Here is an 18902-nt window from a genome sequence, read left to right on the forward strand (position 1 = left end):
CTAGCCAACTTGGCTGCTTTCTGGACCAAATACAACATTGTTAGATACGTTGTTAGATTGCTTGGGGAAGTGGAAGTAAAAGTTAGTCATTTTTTGCAATGTAACCGCCACTCATTTCCAACAGATAGTGATTATTTCAGCAGTACAAAACCATTCCATGATTTATTTCAGACTCAATGAGAAGTTACATTTTAGAAAAAAACAACTTAACTGAAAAACATTGAAGGTAAATGATGAGGTTGCCGAACAATATCTCCCAAGGTGTATTTTGATAAGAAACATCCAGTCATCAAGCTTCAAGGATAAGTCTACTATTATATATTTTTCTATTCAATATTGTCAACAAATCCCATAAAAAGATCAAAACCAACAAGGAACTGATCTTACTAACAAGTAAAGCCTGATATATCTTATTTGGCTGTGCCACAGAGCTCCATTATTCCTCAACACATCAATGAGTAGCACTGTGTGATATTATGATGAACATGGGCACTGTAGTTTATTATGAGACAAGTCACACATAGGCTGTCCTGCTGCTGTAAACACTCACACTAGACAATTGAATGTGTATCAATCTGCATCTTAAAAAAGTCCAGACCAATAAGATGGGGGCCCGTGGGCTGAATTTGGCCCTTTAACAACCTCATTCCAGCCCTTTGATGATTTTGTCAGTAGGCTCATTAGCCCATTTATTGGCAATGTCTGTTGCTAGGTACAAAAATACTCTTATTTCATTAAAAAGTTTTAACCCAGGCTGTTAGAGAAGAGAGATTTTACGATAACCAAACTGACATCTACGTCTAAGATTTAAAAGCAGCATTGTTTTTTCCTAAACTTTTGTAGTGTTTCTTTTTCAATTGTGAAAACTAATAAACAAAGCAGAGGGAAAAAAAATAATAAAAAAAATGTATGTATGTATTCTACCACATTGATCTGAACTTCAGGTTAGACGTAGGTCATTTGCACTTCACTTTTTTCAAATTTGGTCCTTCTTAAGGGCTGTCCATACCAAGAATCATAACTATACCAATAAATATAATGATGTTAGCGTCCACACTGATGAATGACAACATTCTATAAGCAGCAGCACCAAGCATGCGCTGCACGCTCCAGCTGTGTCAAATACTACTGACCTACTGATGTGTGTTATACAAAAAAAAAAAAAATGCAAAGAAGAATATGGTTTGTATGAAATTCTTCATAAATGACAGGAGTAAGGGAAATCCAGCACACTGTCAGTAGAGCTGGCAAGTTCTGAAAACAAATTACATTCATACTTTTGGCAGAGTCAAACATCAATTATCCTGGCAATCATTAAAGGAAATCAAAACAGACTTCAGAGACCCCGTCAGCACCAAAGATCATTTGGCAGTATGTCTCAGGTGAAACTGTGTTTTTTATTTGTGATTTCCAGCCTAATATACGTTACATCAGCATTTAATACGCTGGAAAAAAATACCCAAGACTGAGTTACTAGAGTGACCATCAAAAAAAGTGTCTCTTAGGACTTCCGGTTATGGCGTCTACCTGAGCAGCAACAGGATTTTGAGCACTGACCTACTGGGCCCATATCTGCACTTCCATCACGACAAAGAGTCACCAAACTGCCAGGGCTTGCTCCAATATTGCCTTAACTTTAGTTTATTATTCAAAAATGCCAAACAAACATAAAACTAAATCGAGGAAAACGGGAGAAGTTGTAGCAACCATACGTTTATTGAGAGCGGACTTTTCTACTCAAATACGAGAAGTCATATCTTCCAACCAAGAAATAAAAGATGCAATTGTCGCTTTCTCTGAGAGGATGACCACGGCCGAGACCCGCATCAGCAAAGCTGAAGATGACATCTCCTCGCTGGCTAGCAAGGAATCATCCCTTCAAGGAAGGTTCATGAGCTCACACTGAAACTGGACGATCTTGAAAACAGACAACGTAGTTGATCTATGGTTCTTGGTATCTCATTTCTAATCTATGGTTCTTGGTATCTGAGACTTATTGGTTTGCCCGAGGGGACCGAGACAGGAGATACAGCGTCATTTCTTCAAACCTGACTGCCAGAAGTTTTGGGTACGGACACATTTCAAAGCCCGCTCATCATAGAGCGAGCCCACAGATTACCAGATCAGCAGGTTCCTAACGGTCCCCCTCGCGCCATCATCATGAAGTTTCTCAACTATCAAGACAAGCGATGTACCGCAACCACCACGTTGTGTTTTTCCCGGACCTGTCCACAGAGATACAGAAACAACGGAGACAGTATAACGAGGTGAAGCAACAGCTCCAGGAATTAAACATTGACTTTGGACTCATTTTTCCGGCTAAGATGAGGATTTTCCTCCAGGGCAGCCGACACCTTTACCAAACTCCAGCGGAGGTGGAGGGGTTCATCCGACGTGTCCGCCAGAGTGATGGGTAGACATCCATGTGGTCTATAGCCTGCACTGAGCATATTGTTGCACACTGAGAATTTAGCCTAAGGTGTGAATCCTAAAAACTGACAATTAAGAACTGGCACTTTTGTTTTGCACTCCATTTTCCTTTGAAAAATCAAAATATCTACTATATATTTGATAAGACAAAATCTTGTTTACATTAAAGTGCATATCTTATTTAGTTAAGCTATTAGGTGACCACTATGTTATTACCAGGGTCAGAGCATAAGTCGGTAGTAATAGTAGGACGTTTTCTCTGCTCCTTCTAAAGGATCAGTGACTATAACCAAGTCTAGTTATTTTTCTGGGAGGGAGGGATAACTGTGAAGTTTATTCACAGGTAGGTAGTTCAGAGATTTGTTTATAGGTATTCAATGTTTTTAAGGTTGTTCTGTTTTTCAAGTTGTATGGTGCTTGCTTTTGTAGATAAGGCTATATGGTATAAACAGGGCTCTTCCACTGAAATGATGTTGTGAGGTAAATGAATGGGAATTTCTATCTGGAGCTGGTCTCATGGAATGTAAGAGGAAGTAATGACCAGACTAAAACAGTACTATTAAAAAAATCATCTTTATACAAGAAACACATTTACTCTCAAGTGAAACTGCTAGATTCAGGAAAAGATGGCCAGGCCAAGTAATAGCATGTTCTTTTTCATCGCATGCCAGGGGCATCGCTGTGCTTGTGCATAAATCCATTCCCCTTCGCATACAAAAAACTGTGTTAGATCCTGTAGGAAGTTCATCATCATACAAGGTTCGCTACTGAACCAAGATTTAATTCTGGTTAATCTGTTCGTTCCACCACTGGGGCGCCAGAGCAGAGAAGAGTTGCGACTTCGCTGAGCGGCCTTTGTTTGCTCTTAGCGATGGCGGTATAAAATAACTAACCCTCCCAAAAACTACTCGTTGGAAAGCTATATAACCACTGAATCTTTTCATAACTTTTTTGATCAAATTAAGATTCCCTCACTTGGCGCAGAAGCTAAAGCTGTGTTGGATTCCCCAATTACAAGAAATGAACTGTCTGATGCAATTGACAAAATGAAAGGGGGAAAGGCCCCAGGCCCGGATGGGATTCCAATTGATGTGTATAAAAATTTTAAAGATAAATTAATATCTCCCCTATTCGATATGTTGGTGGATAGCTTTCAAGCAGGTGAACTTCCTCATTCCCTGTGTAATGCTCTCATAATTTTATTAGTGAAACCTGGGAAACCACCAACAAAATTTGAGTCATACCAACCAATTTCACTAATAAATTCTGACGGTAAGATATTAGCTAAAGTGTTGGCATGCAGGCTGGAAAAATACCTTCCTGTTCTCATCGATCCTGATCAAAATGGGTTTGTTAAGGGACGTCAAGCTTTCCATTGTGTCCGTTGGGTCCTAAATATTATTCATGCAAAGTCAGATCATCCAGATACAGCACTACTGTGTCTGGATGCAGAAAAAGCCTTTAACTGGATGTCATGTTGTTGTTTCGTGTCTGACTTCCTGTCTACTCTGTGCTGAATTCAGCTGAATTTCTGTGTTGTGCTTTTTTTTATAACACACTGGTATCGGTATCGGTACTCGGTATCGGCCGATACCCACAGCATTGGAATCGGTATCGGGAGGGAAAAAATGGTATCGGAACATCTCTAATAAATATAAATAATATGGAGAATAAAATTGGACTGTTTGCGGATGATATTATTGTGTTGTTATCCCGTCTGGAACAGTCATTACCCACTCTGCTTGACACTATTAATACGTTCGGCAATCTATCGGGATATAAAATTAATAAATCAAAATCTGCTATGCTGTTCCTTAAGCACTCAGACAGATTAAATCCACCTATTCAAACACCATTCAAAGTGGTTTCAGATAACATCACTTACCTGGGCATAAAAATTACCCCTAAAATTGATAATCTAGTACCTGCAAATTATGATCCTGTGATCGACTCAGTGACAGAATTAATTAATAGATGGTCAATGTTACCAATTTCCATGATAGGCCGTATAAGTATTCTCAAGATGAATGTTCTCCCAAAATTTCTTTACCTATTCCAGTCGATTCCTCTCAGTCCTCCTACTCATTTTTTTGCAAGAATGAAAAGCATGTTTTCTAAGTTTATCTGGAACAATAGAAGGGCAAGACTTCGCTTATCTTTGCTTTATCTCTCCTATGAAAGAGGAGGTCTGAGACTTCCGAACCTTCAGTAGGCGGCCCAACTTTCTATTGCCTCCTACTGGAACACCACTAGGAACACCACTATCCTGGGTAAGCATTGAGATCTCCTCTGCCTCTCAACTCATATTTGTACTCACCTAACTAAAAGAGCTTAAAAAACATACGCAAAATCCCTTTGTTAAAAATACAATACAGGTATGGTATGAGGTACATAAACATAGAGTTGAAAGAGCATCATTATCCCAGTTTTCTCCGATATGGGGAAATAGTTACTTCACACCAGGTAAGAGCGATATGGGCTTTAAAATCTGGGCTGATAAAGGCATATGTAAGATTTCAGACCTATTCGATAAAAATACTCATGTCTTTTGAAGATCTGCGACAGAAATAAGACATCCAATCCAAACATTTCTTAAAATATCTACAGATCAAAAGTTTCATATTTAAGACACAGAAATCTGTATCCATAATCCATCCAGTAAACCACCACTCTAAGAGGGGCCTGATTTCACACTTTTATGGAATAATTGTGGGTGGTTCCCATATCTCCTCAGGAAAATAAAGTGGCATGGAGCGAGGACTTAAACAGTGTTATCTCAGTGGAAGAATGGCAGAAGATCTGCCTTCAAGCCCAAACACAATCCATAAACACACATTTTAAATTAATCAAATTTAAGTGGTAAATGAGAATATTTATAGCACCAACTTTGCTGAATAAATTTGATCCCAATATCCCAGATGTGTGTGTTAAATGTGGGACAAAAGGTACTCTTCTTCATTGCTTATGGAACTGCCCGTTTATCCAGACTTTCTGGCTAGAGGTTCTGGATATTCTTTATCATGTCACAGGTGTGAAATCTTTACTATGCCCTAAGCAATGTATCCTCGGAATTTTTCCTGAAAACTGTCAACTAAGCAAGGATGATAGGAAAATGACTGTATACTGCTTATTACAAGCAAAATACACCATAGCTAAAACTTGGAGATCTGTTACCAAACCGAGTATACAGGTGTGGCTAGCCGGACTGTCAAACTCGCTTGCCCTTGAAAAACTCACATTTATGAGTAAGGGTAAATTGTCTACCTTTGATAGAATTTGGAGGTTTATATCATTTTTAGAAGGAGAGAAAGCCAAAGAAACCTTCCTGTTTAAATGTAACATTTCATTTTCATTTGCATTTATTTATTTTTCTTTCATTGTATGTCTATTTCCTTTTTGTAACATGCTGATATAAACTTTAGACCACAAAGAGGAACATGTTATAATGCTCTGTCAAAAACCTTTATAGGAAGATGCCTTGCCACTACCCTGCACCTTGCCTGTTCTTTGCTTGTTTGTTTGTTTCTATTTGTGTAATATATACAAAAAAATTCAATAAAAACATTTGTTAAAAAAAAAAAGGGTCTCTTAAATACCATCAATTAGTTTACATAGAAGAGATAGGCTACAATTAGAAACAAATATTATAAGCACTCCTGCGACATTATTTTTCAGGAAGATGTCCCCGAAATGAAGCTGATAGATTGGCCGTGTAAATTCAGATGGATTGTGCTTGGCATGTTTCTATTGTTTATCAAATTGCTGTGAAAATGATCCCAACAATATTGTTCCACATTGTCGTTGTCATTATAGTTGTGGTGTGGACTCCGCCAGGGGTCTAGTGCTCCTTCTTTAAGTACCAGAGCGTTTTTAATAATCTGGAAATCTGCTTTGACTGCTTGGGCTAGACTATTCTAATAATATGGCCACTTATATACTCCAATATGGTTACTTTAATGCCATTTGAGGGTACAATAATGAGAAAGAAAAAGGATACACAGATACAAAGGTAAACCTAAAGGAGTGGAAAAGGAATGGAAAAAATGGGGACAAAGATTTTTTCAGTGCCTTACTTTTTCTCCAGACATTCCACATACTCCTTCTTCTTCCTCCGACTCTCTTGAGCTGAGATCTAGGTAGAAAAACAGAAAAGTATCAGTGGTGTAAGACTTTTTTTCCAAGAAAATGTAACATTTGTGTAGTGATCTGTATTTAACAAACCTTACTCAGTGTTAGGCACCCAAAGACATTTGCTCAGGCAGAGCCGAGATGCAATGCTTTGAATTCTGTTTATGCATCAATAATTTCGGTTTCAGCATCAGCAGCATCATTTCGAGAAAAATGCCACTATTCAACTGTTTTTTTTAGTTCTGTTTTCCTCTTAGACGAGAAGGCAGTCTGAGTCACTGATTCTGTAAATGCCCGGTGGTTTCAGTGAAGTTCAGTCAATCTGTGAGCAAAAACAAAATAAGATATGTTTGTGTTTACCTTATTTTTGATTTTCCGCCGGACTCTCTTCAGTGCCTTCTCTTCACTCTTTGTGAGAGGAAGTTTGTTTGGTACTGGATAACCCTCAGCGACCAGGGTCCTCTTCTCTTCTTCTGTCAGCATGAGGGGTCCTGAACCCTGCAGCTTCTGCACAGTGAAAGAAACTCTACATCAATATATTTACAACCATTACCAACAATTTATGTTAAACTGAACCCTCGGGTCACTGTCTCATCAGCTTTTCCTTTCTACTTCTACATGTTGAACTAATTCACAAAAGAGATTATTGACAAAAATAGCGAATTTACAGCTTCACCACAATTCTGTAGAAACATTTAATCATAAAGCATTACTCTGTGGCATTAGTAGAAATGATTCAGACCAAAGCTGCTGAATCAGACGGACAATAGCCAGAGACTAAATTATGAAATTTCAGTGAATAGGCCCCATTGTATCAGCCCATTATTGGAGTGATTTAACCCCATGATGACAGTTCACAAGCCAAAAGTCCACCCTATTCACACAATACTCCGTAAACATACTACTGCATACTAGGTTTTTTTTACCCCTATTTTTGGACCTTACCTTGCCACTGCCCTTTGTGTTTTCCTTGCCATGCTGATTGATTTCCTAGGTACCGAACCTGCCTTCAGTAAAGACTGTCTTTCTGGAAAACCTGGGTCTATGTCTGGTGTCTCTGATTCTTGTCAATAATGTTTGTAACAAGGGCACATGCAAAATGGCAACGGGCTCCCCCTAATACCTCAACCCAGAAAAGCTTAAAAAAGGACAATTCAAATAAAAATCCTACCTGTAGTGCCATTTATCCATCTTTATTGTTTTGGTGTGAGTTGCAGTGTTTAGGAAATATCGGTGTAGAGATGTCTGCTTTCTCTTGAACATAACGACACTAAAGAGCACTCTGCTTAAGCACCAAAAACTACATTTGAAAAACTCAACAGCAATGTCTCTTTCCAGGAACCCTGAGCCGGATACTCAAATTAATCCACAGACCTTGTTGTGAGCAGATTCATGTAGGAGTTATTTTCTTTCCATATGACTGCGCAGGGGGAAGTGTCTATCTACTAAGTGACAAGAGGCTAGCTAACTAAGCTACCTAAACTAGCTACTAATGTTACAGCTCAGCTGATGAGGACACCATTAATGTTTACATCCTGCGCTGTCACAAGAATGAACCATGTTTCCTTCTGCACAGTGATATGTTGTTGTTCTGTAGAATGAAAAAAATATCCTATGTACAACTGAACACAGCAAGTTCTGTGGATTATCTTGCATAACTGCGTCATGAATTTTGAAAAGAGACGTAGCTGTTTTTCAAATGGATTTTTTCGAGTGTTGAGCACCACAACTTGAATGCCATCTAGTTCCATTATATTTGTGAGAAGGTAGACATCTTAACAGCTGATATCTCCAAAACTCAGCAACTCCAACTAAAACAATCTAGATGGATAAATAGCACTACAGGTAAGAGGAAACATATGTTGATGAAGGTTCTCAGTCATCCAGGTCATGGTAATACAGCACTTACAAAGAGGAAATGTCTGAACTGCCTCTTTAATGTTAATGGAACATTTCTATACAGACCAAACTGCACATTAGAAGTGGAATCAGCAAATAGTAAAATGATAAATGAAAATAAAATAAAAAACGTAAAAAACTGTGTATCCTATTTATAGAGCAATCCAGCTGTTCTCTATCTGTGAACCATGAGTCATTAAATTAACAATTTTGTACCACTGTCACTGTCACCCACAGGCAGTAGGTGATTTGTTCATTTTTAACAGGGGGGATGGCTCAATGGGAGCACCACCCTGCCCCGACACACCTATGTACACCTCCAAGGACATTGTTGACGCCTTAACCATAACTGTGACATTTCTAATTCTACAATTCCATTTCATCCAGTTATCTTCCTTCTCTCCCTACTACAATTGTCTTTTTATAACTGTATTAAAGTAATGAGTAAATACACCTTTAATTTGTATGCAGTGGACTGAGTTTATTCAGTCAGGGTTTTCTCATGTTTCTCACAATACACTACAAGCAGGGTCATTTTAAGTTACATGACCCCTTGGAACATCTTTTTACCATCTAAATTCCTTGAAGGACACAGAATGAACATTGTGCAAAATAGTAGAGCCTGACGATTCATCGGTTGGCCGATTTTATCGGCCGATATTAGCCTATCACAGATATATCAGTATCGGTGTATATGTTGTCCGATATGCATCGATATGAAAACCTTATATTTAAAAACTATAATGCAGAAAAAACATGCTTGGGTTAATTTAAAATTGGTGTAATGACATAGTTTGTCGAGCAGAGTGCGCTTCAACAGGGGGTAAAACAGCTGGTGTCAGGAAATGTAACAGCTACCTCACTAATGGTTAAACTATAAACCAGCACAAAAATGACAATTACCAACATAACATAAGCCACCATGTTCTGAACAGGCACACTAAAAACACTTACGAAAAGTAACATTTTAGTTTTAGAACAAGCAGACTTGTTGTGCTCCTCTACATGAGAGACGCGCTGGGAATCCACCGGAAGCTGCTCTATGACGTTGCGTCTACTCCAGGTTTTGTTCCGCCCTCCGCACGGCATCATACCATGAATGTATAAAGAGAACCCAGCGGAAACGTTTCAGAAGCGGAGCCTTTTGTCTGCCCGATTTTGTTGACTTGCTCAGATTTTGTTGATCTGGTCATTTTTCGTTTTTATACAATCAGGAGTCTGCACAGGGTGTTTTATTTTGAAAATTGACCGGATGCTCTATGCCGTTCCTGTGTCTCTGACTTCCTGCCGGCGCGATCTGCTCTTTGCAGCTTGTTGCGGCTTCAGTCAAAAATCGACCAGGCAGCTGGAATGCAAAGCAGCCGTGCACGGCTTGACTCCACTGTGCGCCATTGATCGCGGCCGCTTGTGATTTGTGACACTCTTTCTGCTACTAGGGGATGGAGAGTGATGGCAGGTTAACAAGGGGGATGCTTTTTGGTAATTTTGCTAAGAAGGGGGACAGCATCCCCCCTCAATCGCCTACTGCCCACAGGGGGCTGCTTTGTGGGTGCTGAGGGGCTTCTGCACTGCAATATTGTCACCTCAACCATTAGCCGAACAGAACTTACATTATATTTTGAGCTAACTGTACTGTATGTGATACTTTGATACTTTTAACTTTCTGTTATAGTTCAGAATATACACAATATACAATTGTAAACAATTATATACGTTTAACTGAATTATACTGTTGACTAGTGCACTCTCTACAAGAGAAAACAGGTTCAGAAAGACAAAAAGATGCAGGATGGTGTTCTTTTACTCACATGTGGTGCAGTGAGGAGAGGTGAAGAAGAGATGGCTGAGGAGGAGGAGGAAGAAGAAGAGGAGGAGGAAGAGGAGGAGGCACGACCTCCTGGCCTCTGTTGTGGTTGAGGGGAAGATGGTGGCAGAGGGAGGTGTGGGGAGGAGGGAGGGAGGGAGCCATCACTGTCGCCATGATTACTGCTGGGAGGGGTGGGCGGGAGCTGAAGAGCATCGTCTAAAGGAGATGAGGGTGTTGAATGAGTACTTCTACCGTAAACCATTCTCCTTTTCTTTGTTAACTAAACCAGCTTGTTACACATAATTGTCTGTTGGTGTTGTTCTGTAACATGTGGGTGTGTGCGTGTGGTGTGCGTACCGCTGCGCAGGCCGAGGTACTGTCCAATCTCCCTGGGTTCATCTTTTATGGCTACTGGCTTCACATCGTCTTCACTGCACTCCTACACAAACACATAAACAACAGTAATAGTGATGAACATTGCTTTTAATCTAACACAACATGTAGTGTTCGGTTCTGGATACTAACCGTGTGTCTCCATGGCGATCCTCTGTGTGGGGGGGCAGGGCTTAATATGAGAGATGGGCCTTCCAGAGGCTGTGGATCTAACCGTTGACCCACATCAGGCTCCTCCTGTTTCACCAAGATGGCTGAAAGGTCCTGACTGAAGTTCCATTCAAATTCTATGGAAAGATCAAATACCATAAAATCAAATTCAAATCAACAGATACATTTACAAATAGATTTTGGACATAATATTGATACAGCAATATATTGTATCACTTCCTCTTGCCATACAATTATTGATACACTTGCCCCAAATATTGATAATTTTAGGTGAGATCTCTAAACAGATTCCCACAGCAGTTTGACTTATCGGAGTCATTACTTGATGACTCCTTCCTAACTGTTCTGCTTCCTGGTGCTTTCTGGCAGTTTGGCCTTTTGCTACTTTATGGCTTCTGTACATTGGAATGATGGCACAAGTTGACATTGACAAGCTGCATTCAGTGTGTGTGATAAAGAGGTTTGTGAAAAGTTTTGTGAAAACTAAAAACTTTTGTGAAACTAAAACTAAAAACAAATTAAGAACAAACTCTACTTAACTGTAAGACTGCAAAGATTAGCAGATAAATCAATTTATTGATCAAAAGAAAATTAATTGCTAATAATTTTGATAATCAATTAATCATTTCAGTCATTTGCTGGTTCCAGCTTTCTTAAATGTGATTTGCTGCTTTTCTTTGTCATTGATGAGAGTAAATGAAGAGTCTTTGGGTTTTGGACTGTTGGACAAAATTTGAAGACGTCACTTTTGGCTGTGATGAACATTTTCCTAATTGTTTTGATATTTTATTTACTAAGCAATTATTATTAATTGAGAAAATAACTGGCACGCTTATCGATAATTAGTCATTGGGCTGTTACTAACTGTAACTAATAATTTAGTGGATAGGAGTTTGGATGGTGAAAAACATGGAATCCATTTGGTAACTGTTGCATATTTGACGCAATTTGACAAAACAAGCCAAAGGCAAGGTCGCTTCAACTGCATCACACGCATATTCTGATGAATCTGTATGATATGGTTGAAAACCTTGTAAACGGGGCTTTAAGTTGAGATTGTTTGTCAAACTACTATTTCCAAGGTCAGGAATAAACATAAATGAAAATGGTTTCAAAAATATATAATGTATTCTTGGTATTATATAAACCTCAATTCCAGCCAAAACAGCTCCTTACCCTGTTCAGAAAGCAGAATGAACCTCAATGTTCTGAGTTACTTAAGTAAATCTAACTATATTTCTCTTCAGGGAGGCTTTGCTGTAGGTCTTCCAATTGGAAATTATAAGTATCTTATAAATCACACTTCCAAAGAGCTTCCCCAAACATTTGAGTACTTCCTGACAAAGCTGCTCATTATAGACTGCTGGACGACGTCACTCTGGCAACTGTGGTGCATAATTTGTCTCCACCGAGTGTGTATCTAACCTGAAATAAAAGACGGGCTGAACCAGCAACTTGTCTTCAGTATCCTTCATGAGAACAGAAACGAAAGATAATGCCTGTAGAAAATATGCATAATCGAGTGGCCCAACCATAAGGTAGGAGAGTACAATTTTAAAGGAGGTTCACCAAAACCCAATTGGGAGATATTTCTAGGAGCATCTCACAGGCATTCCATTGTTTAGTCTACTGTGAGTACAGTGCCACTGCAGGGCTGCAGGAAAGCACTTATGGAATATTTGGTGTCTTATGGGCAAGATGATGAAGAGGTTTTGGTCCTCCCCGCCAGCACCAGCCAACCTCCTCAAATAACCTCTGGTAAACCAGAACTTACAGGGATTGACAGGGATTTATGGTGGGGCAAACAACATCACATATCATCAGTGACAATAAACAAGAAGCAAAGAGTCCATCAATAAGTGTAGTCAGTTGACAGTGTCTGCAGTGGCTTAAACAGAATTCTATGGAAATCCTATTTTTACACCATTTATTTACTTATCGTTCTCAAAAAGTTACGAATGGATTCATGAAAAACTTAAAACTCAGGAATGTTTCACACCAGCCAACCAAAAGTTGAACTTAAAGATTTCATTTGTCAGGAATTACCAGAATTTGAAGGTAGCTACTAGACAGCGTGACTGCTTACTGCTTTTAGCAATTAGCTCAGTTAGCTGTGGAGCTGGGTAACTTTACTGTTCATTCAGTGAAAGCAATCTTCTGCCACAGGTAGAAGCCAAGGCTTAAGTAATTTGGAATTCCGCAGAAGCTGGACCAGGTCTGGACCCGGTGACTGAAGTTCATGCAGATGTAACCTACTGCCCCGTGTATGTGAAGATGTGGGAATACCCCGATGAGACCTGTGTCTCGACCTCGCACCGGAGTGATGGAAGGTTTGTGGCATTTGGCCCTCGGCTACCCTCAGCTGCGGAAGTCTACTGCCGATGCCGCCACCCAGACAGGTTGTGTGTGCTGGTTTTGGGAAGAGGCAGCGGGCAACATCATCGAGCAAGGTCCCTCAACGCCCATCAGCGAGTTTGTGACTACCAACACCTTGGCGTCACTCCACTTCACGGCAACGCCGCCACCTGACCTCACTGCTAAGCTGCAGGAAGGTTCACTGCTGATCGATCATGACACCAGAGGAGCAGTAACAGAGAGAGCCAACTCAACACCATGACCACTGCAATAGAGGCGCAGCTAGACTACACAGCGATGGAGACAACCAATGCTCCAGCAATGCCCACTTCTAGAGAACACACTCCCTGCTTGGACGAGCTGATAATCATCGACGAATGGGAGACTGCCCTTCTAGGGCCTCTGGCTCGCCAATATCATCAGACGACAACATGTCTTCTAGCTCGGAAAGGGGGGACGAGGTTTGCCTTGTGCTCACGCAGTGAGCCACAAGAACTCCCACCAGCAGTGCCTGATCTCAAGAAGGGGGTATCAGAAAAGTTAAGATTCATACACTCCTGCTGTACACAATCTGGAAGTATAAAGGACATTATACATAGTCCTAATCGTGATTTAGAAATGTGTAAGAGCTATGGCAATTGTATTGTGTTTAACATATAATGATTTTGTCATGATTCCAACATACATTTCTGAAGTATGAGGTGCTCAGAGCCTAAGAGATGTGAAGGGGGGCCAATCGTAAGAGTATATAAACAAGAACCACAGACAGAACGGGGTTCTTCCTCTCGCTTCTTCCTTGGATCAACACATGAGATGGAGTATGTGAGCAGCCTTTAAGGGACTTCAAGAAATTCACAGCAGAAATCAACAAGGAATTAAGAGCACAATGAATTAACCATTTTCACCAACTAACTGTGGATTATAATTTGGACATTGGAGTTATATTGTTCACTCTGCTGGCATGAAGTTTGGATTTTGAGAAAATTTGGGAACCTCGAAAGGGTTCATGAGTTACTGTAATGACTTGGACTTTCAGCAAGAAGGGAAAGGCATATTGAGCTGGACGGCCTGACCCTCTCAATCTCAAGTATTTTATCCAGCCTCAGATTTTATCAATAGATATTCTTGATGATGATTGATAATCATTGAGATAAGTATGAGCAGTATGCTTTGCCCTTGCTAAAACTATGCAATAAAACCAACATAATGCAGTTAAGTAGAAGTTGTGGACACTGATTTTATTATTTCTTTGATGGAAGTAAAATGTAGGTGATAACTGTGCAAAATATCTTAAAGGTTCTTAAAGGTTACTCTAGCCTACCAAATTGAAACAGTCCCTTAGGGTTTACAAAAAGCCCCTAAAATTCATCCTAGCACCATACCAAGTGCTGAGATCATTTAGAGGAGAGCCACGTTAACAGGCATGGCTGGTGGCCGTATCTGATTCGAGGGCTATTCAAGTCAGGTGCCAAGCCAGAGATAGCAGGGTAGACGTTCGGACGTAGGCCGTGAGAAGATAGGCGAGTCTCCTCGCTACCAGCTTAAGCAGTCCCTATTTAAATCCATATTAAAGTAACACCCTGTAAGCTGGTCCAGTACCTCCTGAACAGGGGTAAACTTGGGATCTAACACTAGCAAGATTCAAAATCATTAACATTGTATATGACAAAGACTCAATACATTTAATGTATTAGATTAAGTGCAAAATGTTTTTCCTGACTGCTAAAAGATTACCGTGACACTCATCAGTCCCATATTCACTGCTTCCTCTAATATTTCATTTGTCACTTATGTCACTGATCAGCATGGTGAAGGAAAATCACTGATGACAAATTAAAAGAGATGAAAGGTAGCATCTAAATTCAGTTTTGGGATGGATCGGCAATCTACCTATTCCCTACATCCTCTGTATAAGCGCAACCCTCAGAAGCCTCTTCTAATGAGGCCTGCTGCTGGCCTAAGCCTCGTTAAGCCTCCTGCCCTTGTTAAACCAGGGCTTGATTGGAAGCCCTCCACCACCATTTTTAATGAATGCCAGAAGCTGTCAGCTGTTAGCTGTTGCATATGAAAGTTTCCCTGTAACTTTTCTAGTAGTTTCAGTAAAGACAGAGTGATATAACTTTTGCTGGTGTTGGAGGGAAGTTTGATTTAAAACATAATAATTTCTTGTTATTTTCTGCATTCATTCATTCTGCACCCATCGTGTTCTTTTCCCCTTGTATTACCAGAATTGATGTTCATAAAATAGTGGTATGAGGTGATTAAATGATTTAATGATTAATCAACACCAACGCTTGACAGGACAGCAACAAAGTTCTTGTGTCATCCTTCTGTGTGTTGCATTCAACATACAGACTATTAAGTATGTTCAGGGGTTTAACATCATTTTAGACATATCGTTTCATATTTTGTCCAGTATAATATAAATGTAAAAGATGCTGTGGATATAGTAAAACTGGATCCTCTCCTTAACTGCTTTATAGAATCTCTTTGGATGCTATTAATAAAAGAGGGTCTGCCTGTGTGGCTTGTAAACCCAGGTCATAAATCCTACGATAGAGCAATGGCTAACGACCAAAAGTGCTTTTAACGGAGTAGAGGTGGTGATTGTGTTTGATCTCAGTGGGACAGCAAGACTATAAATGCAATAGATGGAGCCGCACAGTAGGAGGTGCAGTAAAACACACAGCTTCATCTGAGTAAGAGCAACAAGAATTGCTGCTGACCACAAGCTGAGAGAGAAAGAGAGAGGGTGACTGAGAAAAAGAAAAGGTGACAGGAAAGTGAAAAACTAACAAACAAACAAATGTTGTATGCAACACATTTAAAATGGCTAAAGATGACCTTCGTACTCTCTGCAATTATGAAATGTTAATTAAACTGTGCTGTTGATGTCAGCACAATGGAAGTGCAGATAGCATTTGCGCTATCTGGGCTAGCATAGTACAGGCGCCATCTCTGGGGGGCATTAGGTTCTATGCCCCCTGTTGCCCTTGTTTTAACTAACTTCCTGTCTGTTTTGCAGTTAGAGCCCCTCCCTCCTCTCTACATCACCTTGGGTTGAGTACCATTCACATTTGAACTGATACCAGTTTGTTAGCCCTTAATAAATACACTACTCAAAATTAGTTAGGGATATTGGGATATTTTAGTGTTTCACTTGATTGTGTATTCTGTGACATATCTGAATTTTTATTTTGTGTGTCATGAATATGTTTGGTCCCCAAAAATAATGAAACACATTTTAGTTGACTTTAATTGCATATCCAGTATCCAACTCTGGATACATACCCCACACTTTAAGGTGGTTACCTCAATTATAATTAATTATAATTACCTCAAAGGCCAAAATGGGTATTCTCACCTCGTGCATCAATGATGCTCTATGGAGTTCAGGTTGGGTAACATGGTCGGCCATTCCATGTGAGTGACACCAACCTGCTGGAGATTGGTGGTGACCACACAAACATGATGTAGGGGTGTGTTGTCATCCATGAACATGAAGTTTAGGGTGCACTCGCACCACTAGGGGATGATGATGGGCTGGATGAAGTCCTGCAGATATGACTGAACCGTGACTGTTCAATTGAGAAACACCAGATCAGTTTTTCTGTCCATCGATATTCCGGCCCATACTGTTACACCATCTCCTCCAGCTCTAGGATTTGGGACCATGTTGACGGCCGCAAAGCGCTCACGCTCCAAACATGTTGTGACCCATCATTCTGATGCAGGGTGATCCTACTCTCATCAGTGAACATCACTGACGACCACTGCTGGATGGTCAAACCAACATGTTGCCTGGCCCACTACAGACATGCTCGACGGTCCCTGGCATTCAAGGGTGTCACACTCAATGGTTGACTGCCGTTCAATCCATAGTGGTGAAGCCTGTTCCGGCTGGTTTGATCAGACACATTGTTTCGTCTGACAGCCCTCAGACGTCTCTGAAGTTGTGTTTTTGTGGCATGCCGGTGGCATAAGGCGTAGGTCCTCAGATACTGGTCATGTGCCCTGTCTGTGACTCATATGGCACCACTATGAGGCCTTTCACACACTGAACCTGTGATCCATTGTTGAAAGACCAGTCTGCTAATGACTCTCTGAGACACTTGGAGTTCATTAGTAACATCAATTTGCTTACTCCCTGTCTGGATACAGGCCAAAGCTAGGTGGCGCTCCTGCTCATTCTGCTTACGTCAGTTGGCACTGACTGTTTCAAATGGACACTCACTCATTGTCCAGTGCCTTTTATAGCCCCAAAACAAACATACTTGCTCAATAACATAAAATGTACAGTAGAATGAAAAGAATATACAGTACTTTATGAAGTTAACTGTAATATTGAGCTATTCCTGTTCATCAAGCTTGTATTATGATAATAAATATGAAACAAAACATCAAGATATATAGGCTCTTGTATATTTGCTGCAGCTGCCCTTTCCTGGCCTCCAACGTCTCCACTAGTGGTGGCTGTATTTTTAAACCCATTGGGAATTTTGAGTTTAAGGTTTAACCCTATGAGCTCACTGTAGAGGCTCAGGGATGAAGCTACACAGTAGCAGATTGACTTAACAATGTGAAGTAGGCAGTCATAAGTCTGTTTCCAGAGCATATTGAGTACTGTATATGCCTGCAATATGAGCACACATGTCGTTTAGTATGTCATTAAGAATGTGAATTAAAATGGATCATTTGTAAATATACTTTCATCACGTTAATGGGGATTCCCATTATGTGTTAGCATCAAGCTAAAGGGGAAAGTGCTTGTTATATGAAATTTATTTAGGAATCAAAGAATGCATACTGTAATATATCCTCATAGATGGTATTCAATTCATACCAAGGTGTCTGACATACTAACAAAAACTGTTTTATTATACTAATCAGCATGTCGGTAAGGAATTTCAGACACAACCAGGCGCTGTGTTTTGGGGTGACATCTTACTCTCTGTCTTTCTCTCTATACTGTTACTGTAAGAATGCGCTTTCAAGTACCGAAATGTGGCACCAATTAATTTAATGTGCATTGGTAGTACGTAATTCGATCAGTACCCTTAAAAGTACCCTAAGTTCAGTACCCAACCCTAACGTCACCACACTTGTAAGATTTCTTTCTTTTTTCAAAGCAACTCTCTTTGCCTCTTTCTTTTCTTCAATTGTTTTTCTTTGCTTGGCATGTTTGGTAGTATAGGCCGTCACGGTGAGTGCTGGAATTGGTAGCTTTCCATGTTCTGTCAGTGCTGGTGTAGGTACCAGAACAGGAGGAGAATGTTCTCTGTTCCAATTGGATAACGAGGGCAGGGGTACCAGAGAAATTATTTTCTCTTTTATTGCATGAGCAGGAGGAGGAGAGACACAGGTTACTGACCAAACACTCTTTAATAGAGATTACTGTTGGGATATAGAGCTATTTAATATTTATTTAAATAAAAATATATCACTCACAGCAGCTTTAATATTAGATGTCCTGATAAAGCACAGAGGTTCCTCTAACCTGCATGTTACCAGCCAACCTTGTGGATAACTTGTGTATGACACAGTCAAGTGCCTTTGTTGTGGAAGTGTGGGAGTGAGTGTTTGGGAGAAGTACCAGCAGGCTGTCGCAGCCACAGGAAAGTGCACGATATTGAAAAGTTTCTGGATGAGCTCAGGTTGCAGCATAAAAGTTAGGTTACTTAAAGGCTATGTCAGTGTTTCCCATTAATTACAGTGGCAG

At 40.2% G+C, this 18902-nt stretch overlaps 1 protein-coding gene across 1 annotated transcript in view; it reads right to left on the bottom strand.

Moving 5' to 3' along the window:
• The window catches only part of creb3l1 (cAMP responsive element binding protein 3-like 1), an 84929-nt gene that overhangs the window by 13988 nt on the left and 52039 nt on the right, over window positions 1–18902 (bottom strand). Inside the window, exons 4-8 of the mRNA XM_073462477.1 lie at window positions 10790–10944; window positions 10622–10703; window positions 10266–10480; window positions 6919–7065; window positions 6504–6562 (exon numbers count right to left, since the gene is read on the bottom strand). Of these exons, the coding sequence (XP_073318578.1) occupies window positions 6504–6562; window positions 6919–7065; window positions 10266–10480; window positions 10622–10703; window positions 10790–10944 (658 nt within the window). The remainder of the gene's footprint in view (window positions 1–6503; window positions 6563–6918; window positions 7066–10265; window positions 10481–10621; window positions 10704–10789; window positions 10945–18902) is intronic.

Source organism: Pagrus major, chromosome 24, assembly GCF_040436345.1.
Source record: "Pagrus major chromosome 24, Pma_NU_1.0".
Classification (NCBI taxonomy): Eukaryota; Metazoa; Chordata; class Actinopteri; order Spariformes; family Sparidae; genus Pagrus; species Pagrus major.